The 23,542-nt window shown below is 44.1% G+C and overlaps 1 protein-coding gene across 3 annotated transcripts in view; it reads right to left on the minus strand.

The window, feature by feature from the left end:
- The window catches only part of GALNT10 (polypeptide N-acetylgalactosaminyltransferase 10), a 215,582-nt gene that overhangs the window by 97,803 nt on the left and 94,237 nt on the right, over positions 1-23,542 (minus strand). For all 3 annotated transcript variants that reach the window (XM_070569154.1, XM_070569156.1, XM_070569155.1), the window contains exons 2-3: positions 22,254-22,356; positions 19,485-19,623 (exon numbers count right to left, since the gene is read on the minus strand). In XM_070569154.1, the coding sequence (XP_070425255.1) occupies positions 19,485-19,623; positions 22,254-22,356 (242 nt within the window). The remainder of the gene's footprint in view (positions 1-19,484; positions 19,624-22,253; positions 22,357-23,542) is intronic.

Here is a 23,542-nt window from a genome sequence, read left to right on the forward strand (position 1 = left end):
TACAATATAGGGACCATTAGGGACCATCATTACTGCTATTACAAAGAGGAGGAAACAAGGCACAGAGAGGTGAAGTAACGTGCCTAAGGTCAAACAGCTGGTAAGGGCTGGGGCCTGGATGTAAACCCACCTGCCTTTATACATAACAATATTTTGGGACTGGCCCCATGGCCGAGTGATTAAGTTTACGAGCTCTGCTTCGGTAGGCCAGGGTTTCGCCAGTTTGGATGCTAGGTGCAGACCTAGCACTGCTCATCAAGCCACGCTGAGGCAGCACCCCACAAGCCACTACTAGAAGGACCACAACTAAAATAGACAACTATGTAATGGGGGCTGTGGGGAGAAGAAGGAAAAATAAAAAAATAAATACACATAGTAATATTTTTATAGGGATAATGTATCAATGCTATTAAATGTACAAGCAAAAAGAAGAATGAATGGCTAAAACCAAAAATTGAGGGAACTAAGTAGGAGTCAAGTCCTGGCTTCTAGTTTTTGCTGTGCCGTCCAACAGTTTTAAGTCCTCGTTGTTGCTGGACCTCAGCTTCCCCTATGTCAAAAAGGGAGCTGGACTGACCCAACGCCAAGTCTTATGTGCCTGCTCTGAATTTCTTCTTTTTTTGGTAATAGCATCCTGATTTTCCTTGGGGAATCTCCCACCTCTCAATTTTATAGGGTTTGCGGGAGGTCCTTGCCTTGCCTTGAGGGTGGGCAGGGAAGCCTGGCTCGGCCAATCAGAGCATCACTTCTCCCCAGCCACATCGCATCTCTCTGGTTCAGGGATGGGCACCTGTAAATCTTTGCTGAGACGACTGGGAGAGAGGCAAGCTCTCTTCTGCTGAGATTGAACGTGAAAGGATCTAAGTCTCATCTGCCTGGGGCCACCATGTGGATTATTCCCTGTCTTCGAATGAAGTTAACAGAGTAGAAAATAGAGCCAAGAGTTGCAGAGATGGGTTCCTCCTGGCATCATTTAGGGACGTAGCTCCAGCTCTGGCTGAAGCCAAGGTCTACTCTTGGCCTTTTCAGCTACATGAGTCAATACATTTTCTTTTCTTAAGCCAGTTTGAGTTAGGTTTCTGTCACTTATAACTAAAAGAATCCTTGCTGATATAGCTGGACAGTCTCTAAGCCCTTTCAGTAGAAGGAGTCTGTTTGGGACCTAATGATGGCTTCTGAAGGACAAAGAGGCAGAAACTGTTTCCCAGGAGTTACCTCTGATCTGAAGGGGGCAGCCTCTCTCTTTAGCTCCAAGAGAACTTTTACTTATTCACTGATGGAAGAAAGTGTCCTGGGCTGAGGGCTGGAGGCGGGATGCAGTGGCAGGACTGGAAGATAACTAAGCTTATTTGTGACTGAGCAGCCCAAATTTAATATTCCCTAAAGGATTCTGAGATCTTGGGACACAAAGACGAATCTAATATACTGGAGCACTAGATATAAAAGAAAACAAGTCAAAATCAAAGGGAAGCATTTCAAAAATCTTCTGAGTCAACTTTGAAATGGAACAATCCAATCATTTTTAAAGGGAACTATAAAAAACATCTCATTCTCTAGCATGGGACACCATCCCCAGACCAAACTAAAATGCAAGTCAATTGAACAAACCTGATCTTGCATGTGCCTAAGGGAGCAAGAGTGCTCTAGAGCTGGGTTCAAATCCTGACTGCATCTCTGCAGCTGTGAGACCTGGGGCACGTTTCCATCCCTTCCTGAGCCTCAGTTTCCTTATCTGTGAAATGGGGATGGTAATACCATGAGAACGAGGCAAGACAGTACATCTAAAACAGCTATGTGGAGGGACCCGCCCAGTGGCAAAGTGGTTAAGTTGCGTGCACTGCGTTTCGGTGCCCCAAGTTCATGGGTTTGGATCCCGAGCATGGACCTACACCACTTGTCAGCCACACTATGGCGACAACCCACATACAAAATAGAGGAAGACTGGCACAGATGTTAGCTCAGAGCTAATCTTCCTGAATAACAACAACAAAATTTTTAAAAAACCCAGCCATGCGGAGGGAGAAGAAGCTATCTCTGTCCTTGGAGATGGGGAAATCTGGAGGAGAGCTCACAGCAAACAGAATGCTCTGATTTCAGTTTTCTGAGACTCAGGGATGGCCATCCTCGGAAAGGGCACAGGGCTTCAGTAAGGCTTAAATAAGAGTTCTGCTCTTGTAGATACGAATCCCACTCTTGAATCCAGGCTTCAGCCAGTTCATGGCTCAGAACCTTCTCATTTGGTCACTCCCTCAATCATTCACATATTCAAGAAATGTTTATGGAGCACCTCTATATGACAGACACTGTGCTAAGCCCTAAGATTACAATGATGAGGAACAAGTCGTTGTCCCTGTCCCATGGGATACAGAGTCAAATGGGCGGGGGGGGGGGGGGGACAGCAACAAATAATATATGCACTAATAAATTATGATAATTTTTTCTGCCTCCCCACGTATGGCTGTGAGATGAGAACAGAATGACAACCTAGAAAGAGAAAGAGTGACAGCATTTCTGAGTGGCACATCCTCACGCCCAGCCTCGTGCCCTGCTGAAAGCGAGCAGGTGACGAATGGCTGCTGGGTTGAACCAGAGTTGGTAGGGCCTAGTCCAACCCTTTTGTTTTCCAAGGAAGCAGGTGAGGCTTTGAGAGGTTAAGTGGCGACCCCAGACCACATTGCCAGCTGGTGCTGAACTGGGGGGTGTAGCTGGCTCTTCAGTTTAGTCACAACACAAAGAGAAAATCCTTTGGAGACCCTGGATATAAACGACAAATCTCCATCACACATATTTTCAAGGAGTTGGCATCTGCTTTCATGTTCCAAGTCCTACCTGTTGGCTTGGCAGGTCCATGGGGGACTGGAACAGGCTGCCTACAGAAGTGGGATCTTCAGGGGGGTTTGACAAACTTCAGCATTTACACTCCCACTAGTAGGAACGTGGATGCTTTAAATATGCTTGCTGATGTCCATTCAATGTTTGCTCTCATTTATCAGAAGTAGTCTGGTATGGACTTGGAGGTGAAAAGATCACTTAGCTGAATAACCTTGGGCAAATTACCAAACCTCTGCAAGCTTCAGTTTCCTCCTTTATAAAACAGACAAGCAGGTTTGAGCCGAGAAAGGAACATGCTGCTGCTCTGTAAACACGAGGGTGCATCAGGTGGCATCTTGGTCTAAAAAGAAACATCTGTGCTGGTCAGGTCATTCATGGTGCCTGCCTTGCCCACGCCTTCTCCTCAAAGTGAAATGGCCATGGCCACAGGCCTGGCTGAGGAAGGAATCCTGGGTGCGCCCTATGACCGCCCCTTCCCTGGCCATGATGGCTACCTGGAGCAGGAGCAGAGACCTGACCTGGGCAGCCAGGCCACTGATGTGCCAGTGTCAATGGCCTAGCAAGAAATCGGTGCCCAAATAGGGTTCACCTGGCCAATAAAATTCTCTTTCTTGGGGATGCAACCTTGAGGTACGGAAAGGGAGTCCCAGAGTTAATGAGAGGAGCAGACATAGAGCTACACAGAGAAGGGCTAAGACTTCGTAATGATAGGATCCAGAAATTTCTGCTGTTGAGGAGGTCAGACTTGGAAAGATCTTTCCATCTGAAGCACTGGGAGGCCTGACTGGTCCATGGCGCCCCCTCCTCCTCCAGGAGAGCCAAGCTGTCTGGCTTTTCCCACATTCCATCTGGCCGACATTCCCGTTTCCCTTTAGTGCCCCTGCCTCCTTGCACGGGGACACTCCATTAGCTGAAGTAACCTTGCAGCCAAGGAAGTCCGTCCTATTCCTAAATCCATTCCCTGGAAAGAAAAACAAAAGACAAGCATCCGAAAGTTGTACTAGAGCTGGACAAAGTGTTCTTATTTTTTCTTTATTATTTTGAAAAGAATGGACTGTAACAGATTTAAGACTTCAAGCTTCAGAAATATCACTAATATGGAAATGTGGACTTCCAGGTCATGGACACTGAGACTGCTGGGGACAGTGTTACTGTATTACGTGATTAGCAATGCCTTATCAATACTGTGCCAACTGGCCACCATGACATCATGAACAATTACTTGCAGCCCACAGCACTTCACCACCACTATGCTCTGCATGCTACAGCAAATTATTCTTCGGTGGTTACAAGGATGAGTTTTTGGTGTTTTTTTTAAAAAATAATTTGTAATTTATTTCAATTTCCAGTGTATGCCCTTTATTTATTTATTTATTTCGTGAGGAAGATTGGCCTTGAGCTAACATCTGTGCCCATCTTCCTTTATTTTGTATATGGGATGCCCGCACATCATTGCTTGATGAGCGGTGCATAGGTCCATGCCAGGGATCTGGATCTGCAAACCCTGGACTGCTGAAGCAGAGTGGGTGAACTTAACCACTATGCCACCAGGCCAGCCCCTGGTGTTTTTGGGTTTTTTTAAGAGAATGATCGTTTAAAAAATCCTTGTGGAGTAACTCTGTTGTTTGAAAGCTCCCAGTGCCTATACTCTTAGATAAACAGTCTTATTCTAGAAATAGGCACCATTTTAACACCTTCTCATGGGAACCAAAACCAACATACCCTCCTCTGCCAAAGAGATGACAGTTTTGGATTTTCCACTGACCAGATGGGGCCTGCTGGGAGCTGGTTTGTGTGTTTCGGGGGTATCAGAAGCCAGGACCTTTGGATTGAGGAACAACATAGGCCAACTACCGTTCCCTGGCCACACGCACAGCTTCATGTGAAAAGCCCAAGAGAACCACGGAACACGATGGCTGGAAGGGCCTGACTCTCACCTTGTTTGCACTCCTTGTTTTATAGATGAGGAAACTGAGGCCCAGAAGGGGGAGGGATCTTCCCAAGGTCACAGAGTGAGAGGCACACCCACATCCCAAGCAGTGGCCCTCGAGGAAGGGTACGTTCCAAGACTGCAGATGTGGTGAGAGAAGGGACACGGGCTGAAGAGACCCTCAGATCTGGATTCAAATCCCATCTCTGTCACTTAGAAGCTGGGTTATCTTGGGACAGTCACAGCTTCCCTGAAGCTTAGTTTCCACTTGGGTAAAATGGGGATATAATTCTTTCCTATTAAGGCTGGAACAAGGAGTGAAAGAAATACCATATGTGAATGCACCTGGTATAGCATCTGGCTCATAAATGTGAGTTTCCACCTCCCAGAGGTCACAGTATAGGTCATTTTCCAGCAAATGGTTTAAGTTCAAAATTCTGGAATTCTCTTCTATTTTGTATAAAGGACAGTCCCTTATAATAGAACATTCTCAGAAAGACTATGTCCAATGGGCTCTGGAGCCACCAAGAAGTTAAGCAGAAGTTAAAAATAGCTCCAGGCTTTGCAACGAAAGGAAGAATCTGGGTCTTAGTGGGTCAAGTGTGGAAAGTCCCTGCCCCCGACCCCATCCTCCCTCCAGACACAGATTTAGGCCCTCTCCTTACACACTGTGCCAGTAAACCTTCCGTCCTCAGCTGGGGCTCGCTCCCCAGCCCTTCTCTGCCCCTCTCTGGGGGATGAGACACGCACTGGCTTTCTCTGTGACACAGTCTGGCTGTACTCAGAAGAACCAGAAGATAAGTGTGACAACATGTGCAAAGGCTGACATCTTTAGGAAGGGCCTTTTCCGTTCAGGGGAGACTTTGCTGAGAGCCAGGCGAACCCACCAGCTATTCCCTCTTCTCAACAGACAGCAGAGAGAATCGCAAAACTTTGTTATTATTAATTATGGATCTTGGTACTGGCAGTTCGGCCCCAGTTCTGTACCCACCAACCTGCAGAGACTGCAGATACAAGCAGTGTTTACAGGATCTGGGTTTGTACTGTCTCTTCCTCCCCTTTCGCACTCACATTTTGGAAACTATTTTGTCCAGATCATACCTAGTATTAAGAGAGTTGTAAACACAACAAAATATTTTCAAGAAGCACACAACAAAATCCAACCGTTTCTTCACACAGCTGTCCCACATGATAACGTTGGTCCTCCTACAGATACAATACGCAATGTACTCCATGTGCTCAAACTTGAAACACAAGCTGACAGCAGGCAGGAGAAACTCTGGTTAATGAACACGGTATGTAAAGTCAAGGCACTGGGAATTATCAGCCTGAAATAACCACCATAAGGACCACCCCTCAGATCCCAGTCAGAGGCCAGCTGCCAGGTAAACAGCGTCAGGAGGAAATGAGCTCTGATATCAAGATTCTTGACAATTCATAAAAGAGATGAAAAGAAAGAAAAATGTAAAGATATGTGTCCAAGGATGTTTTTGCCACACTTTTCCCAGTTTCCACAGCCACAGTTTTCACAGAACTGTAAACAAGCTGTATGCGCATCACAGAGGAATGGTTGAGCAGATTATATTCCTGTAGGATACTACACAGCTATTAGAAATGTCCTAGAAATGTGATAATAATATATTAAGTGAAAAAAAACTACTTGTAGAATAAAATACATATAGTACAACAAAATTTTTGTAAAACAAAACAAAAACAAAACCCCAAGCCCCTTCATACGTCTATATATGTTGCATACGCAAGCAGAAAAACCACAGAAAGCTAAGCTGCTACTGTTCGCTGCCTGGGCAGATTTAGGATTCGGGGAAGGGGTTTCTTCCCCCAAAAAAGGTGTGGGGACGGAGGTGAGAATCAGGAGGGAATGGTGTTCTATTCTTCGTAACAGTGCTCCTACCCTGAACTGCTCTGCTTGTCTTGTAATCATGCTGCCCTTGATACCACCTTAATAAAGGGAGAGAATTAATAATCGCCTTTATCTTCCAGTCATTATTCTCCTTTTCCTTAAACAAGGCCAACAGCACTCAGAAATCAAACTCACTCTGTAACCAATTTTACTGAGTGCTATTTATCTGCTCCTGGCCAAGCATATATTACCTGCAGCGTGGTGAGTGAAATGCAGCCTGAGTGGCCTGCCGCTTGTGTCCATTCATCTAGCCCATCCTGACCACTGCGCCTGGTCCAAGAACCTTCACGCACAAAGGACTGGAACTGAAAAATGTCTCCTCCTTCCTCTTTGAGGAACGGCTCTCAGTCTGTGTGCGATGCGGTGGAAAGAGCATACGCGTGGATCCAGGTTTGAGTCTTCTTAGCCTTCTGGCTGTGTGTGAACTGGAGCAAAGAGCTAAGCTTCTCTGAGGTTCAGTTTGCGCATGTGTAATATGGAGCTAGTGATCGCCATTTGATACAAACAATTTGAGAGAGGCTGGAATCACAAGAGTTATGACGGCGTTTATGTGAACGAGAGACAATTTCAAAACACAAAGGGAAAAAAACTATCATCACACAAAACCTCAAAGTGGGAGCAAACAGATGAGGATCGTAAAGTGCTCAGCACAATACCCGGCACATAAGCACTTGACAAATGGGAGACCAAGTTGTTGTCATTAATGGAGAAGACAGCATCCGTTTCTAGAAGCCTAAGAAAATGCATCTGTTTGCAGAAATGATAAAGGAACACAAACACCCATCTGCTCACGTGGATGTTGACTGGTTTTTACCTAGCATAAATCGTAGGGAATATGTATCCGTTTGATTTTTAGTTGACAGGCAGCCATTTTTGTGTATAAACCATTTATCTCTGCAATTTCAACCCAAGGGCTGAATTCACTGAAATCTGCTTTAAAAATTACAGAAGTCAGAACATACAATGGAGAAAGGATAGTCTCTTCAATAAATGGTGTTGGGAAAACTGGACAGCCACATGCAAAACAATGAAGGGAGACCACTATCTTATGCCATACGCAAAAATAAACTTAAAACCGATCAAAGACTTGAAGATACGTCCTGAAACTATAAAACTCCTGGAAGATAACAGTGATAGTACATTCTTTGACATTGAACTAAAAAGGATCTTTTCAAACACCATGGCCTCTCAGACAAGAGAAACAAAAGAAAAAATAAACAAGTGGGAATTCATCAGACTAAAGAGCTTCTGCAAGGCAAAGGAAACTAGGATCAAAACAAAGAGACAATCCACCAGTTGGGAGAAAATATTTGCAAATCATATAACTGACAACGGGTTAATCTCCATAATCTATAAGGAACTCACATAACTGAACAATAAGAAAGCAAACAGCCCAATCAAAAATTGGGCAGAGGAGATGAACAGACATTTTTCCAAAGAAGATATACAGATGGCCAATAAACACATGAAAAGGTGTTCAACATCACAGATCATCAGGGAAATGCAAATCAAAAGTACACTAAGATACCACCTTACACCCCTTAAAATGGCTATAATCACCAAGACTAAAAATAACAAATGTTGGAGAGGGTGTAGAGAGAAGGGAACCCTCATACACTGCTGGTGGGAATGCAAACTGGTGTAGCCGCTATAGAAAACAGTATGGAGATTCCCCAAAAAACTAAAAATAGAACTAACATATGACCCAGCTATCCTATCCCACTACTGCATATCTACCCAAACAATTTGAAATCAACAATCCAAAGTAACGTATGCACCCCTATGTTCATTGAAACACTATTCACAATAGCGAAGACATGGAAGCAACCCAAGTGCCCATGGACCGATGATTGGATAAAGAAGATGTGGTATATATATATACAATGGAATACTACTCAGCCAGAAAAAAAGACAAATTCATCCTATTTGCAATAACATGGAAGGACCTAAGCGGAATTATGCTAAGCGAAATAAGCCAGTCTGAGAAAGACAAACACCAGAGGATTTCACTCATATGTGGAATATAAACAAACACATGGACAAAGAAAACAGTTCAGTGGTTACCAGGGGAAGGGAGGTGGGGAGTGGGGCCAGGGGTTGAAAGGGAGCACTTATGTGGTGACGGTCAAGAAATAATGTACAACTGAAGTCTCACATTGATGTAAACTATTATGAACTCAATAAAAACAAATTACAGAAGTCAATTTGAGAAATTTTATTAGCTGCCACTTTAAGGCTTATGAGCATCTTTAAATCCCAATGTTAGGTCCAATGGATCAATAACTGTTGTCTTGAAAGATACACCTTTGTTCAGAAGGGAGTCATTTAATTTCAGAGGAGGAGAGCAGATTTAAATCTCCTGACAAATCAGTGATGCTCCAAAGAAACCTGGACTTTTTCCTTTCCCAGCTCACAAATCCTTCAGGCCACAGCCCCTCTTTCTGCCCCCTGCCCCTCTCCACACAACTGCCTTGCTAACAACCTGCTACACCACGAGTCTGCATCACTCACATCCTGGTCTCTCGGGCGCTAATCTTACACTGAAGTACTCCATTACACGACTGTCAAGGGAGCTTACTCCACCACACGAATCATGATAAAAAGGGTAAAAACTGCTAATAAGCACTAAGTATGTCTTCCAAGCCGTCACTGTTCTAGGAGGGTCTGACAAATCGGCTCGGCACCCTGGGGGGTAAGAAAATGAGCGGGGGTGAGGTGGCTGCAGACCCGAGCCATTTATTCCCACTCAGAGCGTGGGAGGAGGTGTGCACCGCCCTCACTGTGACCTGAGCATGGATCTTCCCACACCCCACACCACAGACCACAGCTGATCTTGGGTCCTTTTTAGATTTACTATCTGTTACGCCTCAGGCATTTCTTGCTATTTATTCAAAGAAAGTGAGTTAACTAAAATCACAATGAAAACGCAGCAACTCGGAAAAGGATCCCATCACCATTTCCATTTTTCACAAGACAAATGGCATCACCTATTTAACTGCCTACTTGACGTTGACATTTGGATGTGTTGTCTTAAACTTGACCAAAATCAAAGTCTCCATTTCTCTCAAACCTGTCCTCCCCAAAGTCTTCATTTCTGTAAAGGGCAACTCCATCTCCCCAGTTGCTCTGGTCAAAAATCTTGGCGTTATCCTTGACTCTTCTTTTTCTCATATCCACATCGCCTGTAAGTAAATCCTGTCCTCTTGTCCTCCCCAACTTTAAAATATATCTAGAATGTGGCCACTGCTACTCTGTTACTCCCACCATGGTCTGAGTCGCTGTCCCTCCTCCCTGCCTGGCTGTAAATATACCCCACACTAGTCTCCCTGCTTCCACTCTCGGTCGCCTACAGTCTATTCTTAACATAGCAACCAAAGAGATCCTTTGAAAATGAAAATCAGATCATGTCAGTCTCTGCTCAAAACCATCCAGGGCGTCCCATCTTACTCACTTTGGGAAAAGCCGAAGACCTACCATGGCCCTGGCCACCCCACACACCTCTCCAGGCTTGCTTCTCATTACTCTCCTGCTGGCTCACTGGGCTCCTTAAGCCAAGCATGATGGCCTCAGGGCCTTTGCACTTGTTTCTTCTGCTTGCAGGGTTTTTCCTCCAGTTAACTGCCCTGCTATGCCCCTCACTTCTGCATATCTCTGTTCATATGTCATCTTATCAGCAGAGGTCTTCCCTGACCACTGAAATAAAATACATTCCATTCCCATCACATTCTCTATCCCTTACTCTGCCTCATTTTCCCCCTACATTACTTATCACCATCTGAAAAATATATTTGTTTGTTTATGACCCCCCTCCCCCAGTGGAATGTAAGCCCTAGGAGGGAAGGAAATTTTGCCTATTTTGTTCACTGCTGTTTCCCCAAGGACTAGCACACACCATAGGCATACATGGTAGGCACATGATAAATATTTGCTGAAGTAATGAATGAATGACTTGCAGAGACAATTGCAAGTGACTAATAGGCTTGAGATCTCTTCAGGGAAGGGGCTGACAATTGATCATTTTAGTATAAATGAGCAGGGCTAGCTGCATGCTCGGTGGGCTCCAGATGGGGGGGTGGAGGAGCGGGCAAGGAGCCCTAACACACACAGTTACTTTGGACTAAGTTCCTGATTTAACTAGTTTGGATACACTGATGAGGTGGCCATGCAAGGCAGGAGCCCAAGAACACAGGCAGCAGCTATGCCAACAGCTTCCCTCGGGCCCCAGGGTCCCCAACACGATGCACAGCTGGCAATGCCTTCTGGGTCAGGAAAGCTCAATTCTTGTTACATTATTGACCTTTCTTGCACAGGCTTACATAACCATTTGAGAAGATTCCCATTCTGCTTCCGGGAATATGTATATTTATAAACATCAGGCTTTCCTGGTTCTCAAGTCCTCAGCATCACCAAGGCCACATTATCATGGGGGGGAAGGTGGTGGTCCCTTAATAGGACCTTAGCCACCAGCTCTCTGGGCCCAGGGAACCATTTCCCCTCAGTGCTCTCTCTCCTTCTGATACCCCACCCTTTTATCTGCGTGTTTTGGAGACTGCAACGGGTGGATAACAAATCCATTTCCAACTGGACTCTAGATACAACTCTGCCCAGGGCACAGCTGTGTGACTTTGCCCACAGGTCACACTTTACCCCTTTGATTCTTCTATTTGCTGATGTGAAAAAAATGAATAATGCTGATGGTGGTAATCACAGTATCTGCCCAACCTGTGCATGAGGGATATTGTTCTGTGATATTCTTTTCTTGTAAGATCTTTGTCTGGTTTGGTATCAGGTAACACTGGCTTCCCAATGAGGCGGAAAGTATTCCATCCCTTTTAATTTTTTTGAAGAGTCTGTATAATTTCTCAAATTTTTTGTAGAATTCACCAGTGAACCTATCTGGACCAGGAGTTTTCTTTGTCGGAAGGTTCTTAACTATAATACCAATTTCTTTAACAGATATAGGGCTGTTCAGGTCAATCATTTCTTCTTGAGTGAACTTTGGTGGTTTGTGTCTTTCAAGGAATTTGTCATTTCATCTAAGTTGTTGAATTTATAGACATAAAGTTGTTCAGAATATTCCTTTATTATTCTCTTAATAGTTACAGAATCTGTAGTTATGTCACCTCTTTCATTCTTGATATTGGGAATTTGAGTCTTCTCTCTTTTTCTCCTTATCAGTGTGGTCAGTAGTCAGTCAATTTAATAGACCATCTCAAAGAACCAGTTTTTGGTTTCATTGTTTTTTCTCTATTGTTTTCCTACAAATTTCCCCTTAAGCATTGCTTTAGTGACATCCCACACATTCTGTTATATTCTGTTTTCATTATCATTCAGTTGGAAACACTTTCTAATTTTTCTTTTGATTTCTTCTTTGACTCATTTGTTATTCATAAGTGAGTTACCCAGTTTCCAAACATTTGGAAATTTTAAGAGACTGTTCTGTTATTGGTTTCTAAATTAAATTCCACTGTGTCCAGAGAACATATCTTGTATCATCCGAATCCTTTTAAATTTATGGCAACTTGTTTTCTGGCCCAGAATACGGTCTATCTTGGTAAATGTTCCATCGCACTTGAATATAATGTATATTCTGCTGCTGTTGGGTGGAGAGTTCTATAAATGTTAGCTGGAGCACGTTGGTTGATAGTGCTATTCAAGTCTACTATATCCTTGCTGATTTTCTGTGTACTTGTATCAATTATTGAGAGAAAGGTATCGAAATCTCATAATTGTGGCTATGTCTGTTTCTCCTTGCAATTTTATGATTTTTTGCTTCATATATTTTAAGTTTTATTATTAGGTGCATAAACATTTAGGATTGCTATGTTCTCTGGATGAGTGATCCCTTTATTATTATGAAATAACCTTCTTTATCCCTGGTAATACTCTTTGTTCTGAAATCTATTTTGACCAATATTAATATAGCCACTCTAGCTTTCTTTTGACTAGTGTTAGCATGGTAGATCTTTTCTATCCTTTTACTTTCAATTTATTCACATATTTATATTTAAAGTGTGTTTCTGGCAGACAGCATGTAGTTGAATCTTGCTTTCTCATCTAGTCTGATAATCTCTGCCTTTTAGCTGAAATGATTAGAGCATTTACATTTAATGTGATTATTGAAATGGTTAGGTTAAAGTCCTTTATCTTGGTACTTGCTTTCTATTTCTCCTTTCTGATCTTAGCTCCCCTTTCCCTCTTATTCCGCCTTCTTTTGGATTAACTGAATTTTTCTGTGATTCCATTTTATCTCCTTTGTTGTCTTATTAGCTATAATTCTGTCTTGCTATTTTAGTGCTTGTTTTAGGGTTTATAGTATATATTTTTAACTTATAACAGTCTACCTTCAAATGATATTATACCACTTCATAAGTAATACAGGAACTTTACAGTAGTACATTATCAATTCTCCCCTCTAACCTTTATGATGGCATACATTTTACTTCTACATGTGTTTTAAACCCAACAAAATATTATTATTTTTGGTTACATAGTCAGTTATCCATTTAAAAGTTTTAAACATAAGAACAAAAGAGTATATATTTACCTGCATACTTACTATTTTCATTTGGAATATTTTTCTTTCCCCCAAAGGACTTCCTTTAACATTTCTTGAAGTATATGACTGCTGAGATGAATTTTCAGCTTTTTTATGTCTAAAAAATCTTATTTTGCCTTAATTTTTGAAAGCTATTTCAATGGGTACAGAATTCTAGGTTGACAGTTTTTACTTTCAGGACTCACAGACGTTGCTACACTGTTTTCTTGCTTGCACTGTTTCCAGTGAAAGAATTCTGTCATCCTTATCTTTGGTCCTCTGTCTATAACGTTTTATTTTCATGGGTGCTTTGAATTTTTTTCTCTTCATGACTGGTTTTCAGTAATTTGATTCTGATGTGCCTCGGTGTCATTTTATTCACGTTTCTTGAGACCAGGTTTCACTGAACTTTTTAGATCTATGGTTTTATAGTTGTCATTCAATTTAGAAAACTTTTGGCCATTCTTTCCCTTTTCCTTCATGGACTCCAATTAAAATAATATTCAACCACTTAAAGTTGTCTCATAGTTCATTAAGGATCTTTTTTTTTATTTTGTGAGGAACATTGGCCCTAAGCTAACATCTGTTGCCAATCTTCCTCTTTTTGCTTGAGGAAGATTGTTGCTGAGCTAACATCCTTGCTAATCCTCTATTTTGTATGTGGGATGTGGCCACAGCATGGTCTGATGAGTGGTGTGTAGGTCCACACCTGGGATCAGAACCCGTGAACCCTGGGTGCCAAAGAGAAGTGCAACTTAACTCTATGCCACTGTGCTGGCCCCTCCATTTTCTAAAATTCTTTTCCTCTCTGTGTTTTGAGTAGTTTCTTATGTCTTCAGGTTCACTAATCCTTTTTTCTGCAATATCTAACTGCCATTAATCCCATACACTGTATTTTTCATCTCAGATATTGCTGGTTTCATTTCTGGAAGTTCAGTTTGGGTCTCTTTATATCTTCCATTCCACTTCTATCTTAACTTTTAAAATATACGAAATACAGTTCTAATAACTGTTTTAATGTCCTTCTCTGCTAATTCTAAAATCTGTGTCAACTCTGGGCTCGTTTGAATGAATAAGTATTTTCCTCATTATGGCTAAGCTATTCAGCATGCCTGATAATCTTTAATTGGATTTTACCTTGGTTGGTGCTGAATATTTTTGTATTTCTGTACATATTCTCGAGGTTTGTTCTGAGGTAACAGTTAAGTTACCTGGAAACAGTTTAATCCTTTTGGGTCATAATTAATGATTTCTTAGACTGGTCTAGAGCACTGTTCGGTCTAGAGTTAATCAGTCTCCACTGAGGCAAAACTCTTCTAAGTGTGCTAATCAATTCTCCATGAGTTATGAATTAAGAGGTTTTTCCATCTGAGTGGTGGGAAGAGGCACTATTCTTGGCCCTGTGTGAGACCCAGGCACTGCTCCCTCTAATCCTTTTGGGGGATCCCTTTCTTAGCTTCAGGGAGCTTCCTCACAGAAGGGTTCTCCTCAGTAATCTGCTGAATACTCAAGGGGACTCTCTACATGTTCGTAGCTCAATCTCCCTGCGTTCTCTCCTCTCCAGCACCTTGCCCTGTGAACTCTGGCCTCCTTGGTGTCCTGGACTCACAACGCCATCTCCTCAACTCAGGACGTCCTCTGGGCTCTCCCTCCCTGTATCATAGCCTGGAAAGTCTCTCAAGGCAATAAGATGGGGCAATTGTAGGGCTTACCTCATTTGTTTCCTGTCTCTTGGGGATTACTGTCCTTCACTGCCTGATGATCAGTGTCTTAAAAACCATTGCTTTTTATATATATTTTTTCCAGTTGTTTCAAGCAGGAGAGTAAATCTGCTCCCTGTTACTCCATCTTGGCCTCTAAATAGCATTGTTAAGGTCTATATGCACATTCATACTGGGACACTAATAATAATATTTAATTATTTAATTAGTACTGTTTATTTATTTATTATGATGATTACTTCTACAGATGTGGTTGCCTTTAACTTCCTGTGCTGGCAAGTTGTCATTTTTCTCACAGCATATATTTGATAAGTGTTTGTCAAAGATAACATGCCATAACTCCCTTCCTTGTTGCTTTTGTAACCTGTTGGGGATGCAAAGGTTCTCACTAGAATACTGGCCTATTATAATAATATGAGCTTATGAATTCTTTTGAGGAAATTCAGCACATACCATAATTTAACCATGTTAATTTAACAAAAAGGAGCATGGAACCAGGAATCTGGTAGACTTGGGCCTTTTATTGCAACAAAGATTCCATTCAGGTTCAGTCATTACTGGAAGCTAAAGCCCTGGACCGGAGAAAGCAGGTCAGGATCGTAGACTGCTTTCCTTCCCCACGGATAATCTCTGACTGCTGTCAATCCCACCACGGATGATCTTTGCATGGGAGAAACTGATCGCCCAACAGAGGGGTCTGGCCAGGAATCTTTAGACCCAGGCCACTTCAGCAGTTGGGGCTCCACTGCCACCAGCTCTGTGCCCTGGAGGGGCCTCCATGTGCGGTTGCCAAGCAGCCCAGCAGGATCCCCCGGGGTGCAGAGAAAGTGGGCCAGCCCACCAGCCAGCCTCTGTTCCTGCTCCCTTGGCAGGAGGTGCAGGGGGCAGGCCCACTCAGAGCCAGCTGGCCGCCTCCCACAAGCAAGCCCAGCAAGTCAGGCCGAGCTGCCTGATTTCCATTCTCTGAGCTTGCACGTTCCCCAGTGCAGCTTCTGGTGGAAGCAAAGGCAGCTGGCACAAACAAACAGCCCCTCAAATCCTGTTCTTGACACGCTGTTGCCACAGTTCAGTTTGAAGGAGTAAAAGGCAAACATAAACCTCAGCTCCTGCTGGAGAAGTTGTTTAAGTTCAAAGAAACCGGAGGGAGCGAGCAGCCTGACTGCTCTAATTTCCTCACACAGTTCTGCTGTCAAACCGCAAGAAAGATCCCCCCTTGGAAAAAATAAAGGCTCTTCAAGACATCCGTCAACTAATTTCTGAAAAGTCAGCTTCCACAACTGGGGATTCTAAAAACAGTGGATGTCAGGAGTGCTGGATTTAGTGACATCTTTCACGGTAACTTGCATGCTGGCTGGGTGGCGGGCTGGTAATAGAGGCCACATGCTCAGTTCACATCCACCCAGAACAGGGGTTCCTCACCTTACCGATGCCCTGGACTCCTCTGCCAGGCTGGTGACGCCTATTGTCACTTCTCAGAGTAATGTTTATTATGCATAAAATAAAATATATGAGATTGTAAAGGAAACTAATTAGACTGAGATAGAGTTTTCAAAATAATAAACAATTTGAAATAGGGTAATAAACGTGCTTCTTTATTCACACATTAAACAAGATCTAGTGGTAGTTTGAAAAAACTACCTTCATTTCAAAGTAGTGATGAGTGTGCACAACATTTCAAGATTTCTGTAAAATGATGTGAAAGTAAATGATTTCTTTTGGTGACGACATCATAGGCTTTGTTTCCTACACTCATAACTGAAGGGAACACCAAATTTCAGGTAGAGGTGGATGAAAAGACGAATGCAACGTCTTTCTCATCCAAGTTTATAGACCCTCTGAATTCTCTTGATGGACTCGTCCATTGACCCCAGATCCTCTAGACTAAGAAGACCTGTCTTTTCTGGGCTGTTGGGAGTGAGCAGTGTACTGGGAGACAAAGGGGCCAGGTCCTCATCCTGGCTCCTCTTCTAACCAGCTGGGAGACTCATTCTTCTAGGTGGTAAACCCAAGAATGTGCACTGTCTTGCCTGGAGGCCTTTGCCCACGCAGCTCTCCATCTGCAGCATCTTCCTGCAAAGGCTGGTGCAGGGCGGGGGTGTGCTCTGAGGTTTCAAAGCACTCTGTGCCTACCCCTTTACCGGTCTTCTCAACTGTGGTGTAATGACCTCTTATGCCATCTGTCCCACCCCTTGCACAAGGCAGCAAATGTGGCTCATTTATCACCGTGTTCCTGGTGTCAAGCACTGGGCTTGGCACATAGAAGACCATTGCTATATATTTAGTGAATGAACAGATGAATGGATGGATGAAAGCTGTGACCATACCCAGCTTCTCTCTCTCATTATAATTCCTTATTTCATGCCAGCTGTTCTCAACCCTGGTTATATGTAAGAATTCCTTTCTGAGATTTTAGAAAATACTGGGACTCGGGCCACACCCCAGAGATTCAGATTCCAGTGGTCAGGGTGGGGCCCCAGGCTTTGGGTTTTTTAAACCACCCCAGGCACAGCCAGAGTTGGGAGCCCACAGTACCCCAGAACAGCAGCTGAGGGGCGAGCATAATGCTCCCAGATGAACTTCTTTCCTAGACCCAGAAAGATGAAATTAGTGCAGAATTCTGAACTCTGAAAGGGGCTCAACATAAATTGAGTTTCTGACCCTGAGAGTCAGGTCACAGTTCTGAATCCAACAACATCAGTAATATCTAATCCACATTCTCAGACTCAGATGAAAAAGTCTCAGGTTGACAGTGAAGACCATGAAATAAACTGCAAACCTCACGGGCAAACATCCCCTTACTCCCTCCCTTCACTGCAAGAAATCCTCAGGAATAGGGCCGTGGGCAAGCAGCACACCTTCTGGGTGGGGATTCCCAGCTGTGTGGCTTCCTCATCTATCAAGTGGCGACAATGATGATAACGCCAACCTCCAAGTACTGCTGCAGGAACTAAAAGTCATAATGGGGCTGAAAGCATTTTGTAAGTAGCCAAACACGCTGCCAAGATTAGTTCTTTATTATTGCATTCTACCAGCTGGGATCTTATAGGTGGAAAGACCTTATGGCTCAGTGATGAAGAACACGGTTCTAGAATTACAATCCCTGCATTCAAATTCTGGCACCGCCTCTTACCAGCTGTGTCATCTGATGCAAATTACTTGACTTTTTGTGCCTAAAAAGTGCCTATGCCATCTGTATAATGGTGATAATAAAGGTACCAACTTCACAGGGTTTTGGGAATGTTTGGCTGAGTTAACGCACTTAAAGTACCCAGAATATGGGTTCTAAAACTTAAGCATGCACCAGAATCCCCCGAAGGGCTTGTTAAAATGCTGATTGCTGGGCCCCTCCCCAGAGGTTTTGATTCAGTAGGTCTGGGCTGGGATCTGAGAACCTTCACGTCTAACAAGCTCACGGGTGATGCTGATGTCGCAGCGTGAGAACCACACTTTGAGAACCAGTGGCTCAGAACAATGCCTGACTACAGTACGTACCTAATAAGTGTTAGCTGTTATTCTCTTTTCCCGGGCTCTACTTTCTTAGTACCTGAGCAAAACACTTCACGTTCCAGTGTAGGTCACTACTGCTTTTGTGTAGAAGCCATTTTGAAATCTTCTACTTGCAGTGGTCCCCCAAGTGCAGACCCAAGACAAGTCACGCAAGCATCACGTGAGCTTGTTTGTAACGCAAGTTCTTGGGTCCCAACCCAGAACAACTGAATCAGGAATTATGGGGGTGAGGCCCAATGTCCTGTGTTCTAACAGCCCTCCAGGTGATTCTAATCCACGCCAATTTAAAGAACTCCTGCTCCACTGGACGACCATGGTCACCATAATAACGCTGTTGAAAAGGTGAGGGAAGTGGCAGAGCTTAAGGTCCAGAGGATAGGTTTTGGTTGAACTGGACCCTAAGGCCAGGCTTCGCTTCTTAGTCGCCTGGGGCCTTACATGAATTACGACACTCCTTTAAGCCTCAGTTTCCTCAGTCTGTAAAAGGGGCATCATTATAGGACGCACCTCACAAGAGATGATGCAAACCAAGCACCTGGCACATGCTACCTGTTGAAAGAATGTTAGCTGCCATTGTTCTTATCTTTGTAATCGTCACAATACGTCCTCCCTCAAATGATTTGAGATAGCTTATAACAAAGACATAAATATATAGGTGCACAGGATTGCGAAAATAAAGATTAATTAAAAAAAAAAAAGGAATAAAAATACCATACACAGAAAGTGGAGAGAGTGAGGGTTGAAACTGTCACTGCAATTGTCTTTCCTGTGGGCCAGAGCAAAAAAGGGGAAATGCAGAGGGCCCACAGTTCCCACTGCCTGAAAAGAGGAAGGAGACCGGCTCCCTTGGGGAGTCCCTCCACCACACCACCTCTAAATTCTAGAACCTGATGACGCAAACCTTTGCACAAAGGCCCTGTGTGGCAGGAGGGAAATCTCCAGCAGCGCTTCAGGTACCTGTTTCTTTAATTAATTCTCAACAAGAGCCAAGGGCAAAATCCTTAGATCCCAGAAGATGAGAGATGTTCCACTCACTTTGGGTGCCGAATATCAGGGAGAGAGCGGTTCAGGGAGATTTTATCACTGACGTAGATGTTAAATCCATTTTCTCGGTATGCCTGATCCACTCTCTCAGCATCAGTCATGGGGTAAGGTCTCCCTTGTTCTCCATTTCCTAGAAGCAAAAATCAAATAGCAAATTCAATGATGCTAATTGAACGGAATGGGGGAAGAAGGATGAAAAATGTGATTACACCGCAAAGATAAAACTTTATACTTGGGTACAAAGTGCACCTCCAGATTTTGCAGGGGGCAGTGTGTAGAGGGGAGGAGAATGAGCATTTATTCAGCCACAGCTGTGCCATGCACTCTACAGACCTTATTCTCAAGTAATTTCCACAGCCAGCCTGCAGGATGGACATGAGAGCCCTTATTCTATAGAGGAATAAAATGGGACTCAGAAAGGTCATAAAAACCAGGTCTGTGGGTTCCAAAGTCCACGCTCCCTCCACTCTGCCAGGAGCCCCAAACACCCCTGCCTGGAGAGGCTAATCACCCGGATGGGAGGCCAGGTCTACCACACATGAGCTGATGAACCTTGGATGAGTTGCATTGCCTCTCTGAACTGTAGCTGGCTCCCCTCTGGTTCCCACAGCATGTTGAGAGAGTCAAATGACAGGCTGCAAATGTGAAAGAGTTTTGTAAACTATGAAACACATATAAATGTGAGGAAATATTATGACTACTTTCTAGGCAAGGCAAACTTTATATGTAAACCAAAACTGCCACAAATGATAAAAGACGCTTTGACTTTTTAAGCCAGCAAACAAATTAAGATCTGCCTAGCCTAGGCCAGGATTGCTTGAAAAGTGTTGCTTTGAGTCACAGATGTGGGTGACTAGCTTTCCTCTCTCTGCACAAACCATCTGGGGAAAGTGTCCCTGATGCTCCAGGAAATTATTCCCTGGGTTCCCAAGGTGCATATGGTGGGTGGGAATGTCCACATCAACCCTGCAATAATAGCCCAAGAATCAGCCATCGGCGAGGGTCTTAGAAATGGCAATAAAAATAGCTGGTTAAAAAGCATCTCAACTTCTGGGGCTCATGGTCTGAGAAACACCCCTGGTAGTTTGTGAAGTAAATGTTGACCATATCAGCTTAATGGGCAGGTGCCAGCTGAGAAGAGGAGCCCAAGGGCTATGGCTCCTCCAGTTCAGCCAGAGGAGGGAGAGGACCCCACCGTCTGTAACTTGTGATGCTCCACAAGAAACACTGCTGGCTAGTGCCCAGGTCAGATTCTGCAAGGGACACAAATGCAGCAAGCAGACAAAGAAGAGAAGAAGCAACTGCTAAGGGAGGGAAGCTTCAGGAAGCCAGTACAGGGGAGTGATTCAGAGTTCGGGCCCTGGAGCCAGGTAGAGTGAGGTTTGAAGCCCAGCCCTGCTATCCCAGCTATGCCATCCTGAGCACGCCTTTAGCCTTTCTAAGTCTCCGGTTTTGCCCTTTGTATTAATTAGCATAAGAACGTTCAAGGTGATGATTCGGGAGGTAATGCAGGGCCAGGGGCCTGGCATATGTTAACACCGGTTATTATTATCCTGAATAATGTCTCCCCTGCTTACTCTGTTCCCCCTAGTTAGCCTAATGTTCTAATCATTCTGGGATAACTGTCTGGCAAATCAACTCTTCAAATGTTTTCTTTCTTAATTTAAGCCGCGCCTCCCAACCCCCACCTTCATTTTAATCACTGGCACGCAGAAAAATGCACGTCATGTCTTTAGGCTTCCCTGACCATCAGCGAAGTTAGTATACCAGCTCTATTCAGAGCCTTGTTGTAATCTAGTTTTGTCTAATGTAATTAAAAAAAATCAATAGTGGTGGGTGCCTTTCACTGAGATAAAAATAAATAAAATACCAATCCCTTATATTTCTACCGTGCTTTCCAGTATTGTAAAGCTACTTGACACTCAGCACCTTACTTGTTACCTTCAGAACAACACCCTGAGGTTGTCAAAGCAGGAAGCCTGAGCCCCACTGACAGATGGAGAAACTGAGGCTCAGGGAGTATGGAACTTCTCTGATGGTCACATGGCCGATAAGTGGTGTCAGAGCTGCTCCCCTGACTCCTAGTCCAGGCTCTCAACAGACGACTCTTCACATAATTTCTATACCACGCCATCCCAAACCTTCCCAACTCCCCAGTGTAACACGAATTGCTCCAAAGACTAATTAGCTGAAGAAAACTTTAGCTGAAGCCCACTAAATAAATTCACCCTCGAGGAAGCAGTGGTGGGTAGGGATCAACTCTGCTCTCCAGAGCTGGGTTCAAGACCCAAACTGCCTCTTTGTCACTGTGTGATCGTGGGCAGATTACCCCACCTCTCTGAGCTCCAGGTCCCTTCTCATCAAATGCGCTACAGAGGTTGATATGGGCATTCACCGATAAAATGTGCAAAACGTAGAGCATGGTATAGGTGTTCAATAAATGTTGGCTCTTATTATTATTGCTCCTCGTTTCAGAGGTAAAATATCTTATAAGGGGGAGACATTTTCTATCACCCAATAAAGGTGGCAGGGCAAATCCCAAAGGCACTGGATCTGTGATGTGAGTGGAGAAAGGGATCAGCTAACAGGTAAGAGGTGCGGGGGGGCGGGGTGTCCCGGGAATCAGGGAAGGGAAGACGGTCAAAGGAGAGGGGGTCAACAGGAGGCCCAGACAGCCCCACTAAACATATACACACATGCGCATACACACGAGCATACACTCTCCACGGGACCTGCCCACGGATGATCCTGCTCTCATACCTACGCGCTGAGCGTCCCTCCTGATGGCTTCTTTGTCGTGCCAGTCCTTCAGCTTTTGCCCATCTCCCAAGAAAAACGTCTTCTTTTGCTGATTGTGTGAGCCCTTACAAAAAAAAAAAGACAAAAATTGTGAAAAAGAAAAGGGGAAAGAAGTTTTAATAACAGAGACCCAGAAATTACACCCTAAGGGAGCTTCTGCTATTGATTGAATGTCATCATTGTTCAGTTACTAATTCCCTGGGTCTACCTCTGTTAGTCCTGCTGTGGGCCAGTCAGGTGTGCAAAGGTCAGAAAGATGATGGGGACAAAGCGTCCATCCTCCTAGAACTCACAGACCAGCAGGAGAGAAAACAGATGGACAGATATTTCTTTCACCCAAGAGAAAGTGTTAAGTGTGGCACTGTCCAACAGAAATAGAATAATGTGAGCCACATATGTAACTTTAAATTTTCTGGCATTCACATTAAAAAAAAAAAAAAGGAAGAAACAGGTGAAGTTAGTTTTGATAATATATTTCATTTAACTTAATATACTCTGAAACATCACTTCAACACGCAATGGAGAAAACTGTTGAGGTACTTCACATTCTATTTTGTACTAAGCCTTCGAATCCAGGGTGTATCCTACACTTGTGTTCATCTAATTTCAGACCCATTTCAAGTGCTCAAGAGCCACAGGCGGCTAGTGGCTACGTGCTGGACAGGGCAGCCAAGTGGACCTTAGAAGAGAGGCCTGCAGCAAGTGCTACAGGAGCTCACTCCTCGGAGAACTGGAGAAGGTTTCACGGACATGAGGGCATTTGGGCTGGGCTTCAGACACGCAGAAATGACAGAAAGGCAAGGCAAAGGGCCCCAGCACAGACTTCCAGGTGCAGGGGGAGAGTGGCAGAGCTGGGCTTGGCCTGAGGAGCACCGAGCACAGGAGTGGAAGTCAAGTCTTGGTCATCTCTATGGCCCCAAAGAGGGCCCAGTTCCCAAGAGGGTGAACATCTGGCAACTGTGTGTCGAATGTAGGAACAAGCAATTGGAGGGCTGAAAGCAAGCAGGAATACACAGCAGCCACAAGAGAAGAGCCCCCAGGGACCCTGAAGGTGTTTATTGTGTGTCTGGGAAGGTGAGTCCATCCTGGTGGGCCCATTAGGAACTGGTTTCCCTAATTAAAGGAGGCTGCATTCCAGTGTCTGGGGTCATCAGAAGGTGCTAGGTGCTTTCCCACGCCCACAGTCAAGTCTAAAGACTTGGCCCCTGGGCTCAGGGTCTTTCCAAGTGCACCCACAGCTGCTTAAATAT

This window comes from Equus przewalskii, chromosome 13 (assembly GCF_037783145.1).
Source record: "Equus przewalskii isolate Varuska chromosome 13, EquPr2, whole genome shotgun sequence".
Taxonomy (NCBI): domain Eukaryota; kingdom Metazoa; phylum Chordata; class Mammalia; order Perissodactyla; family Equidae; genus Equus; species Equus przewalskii.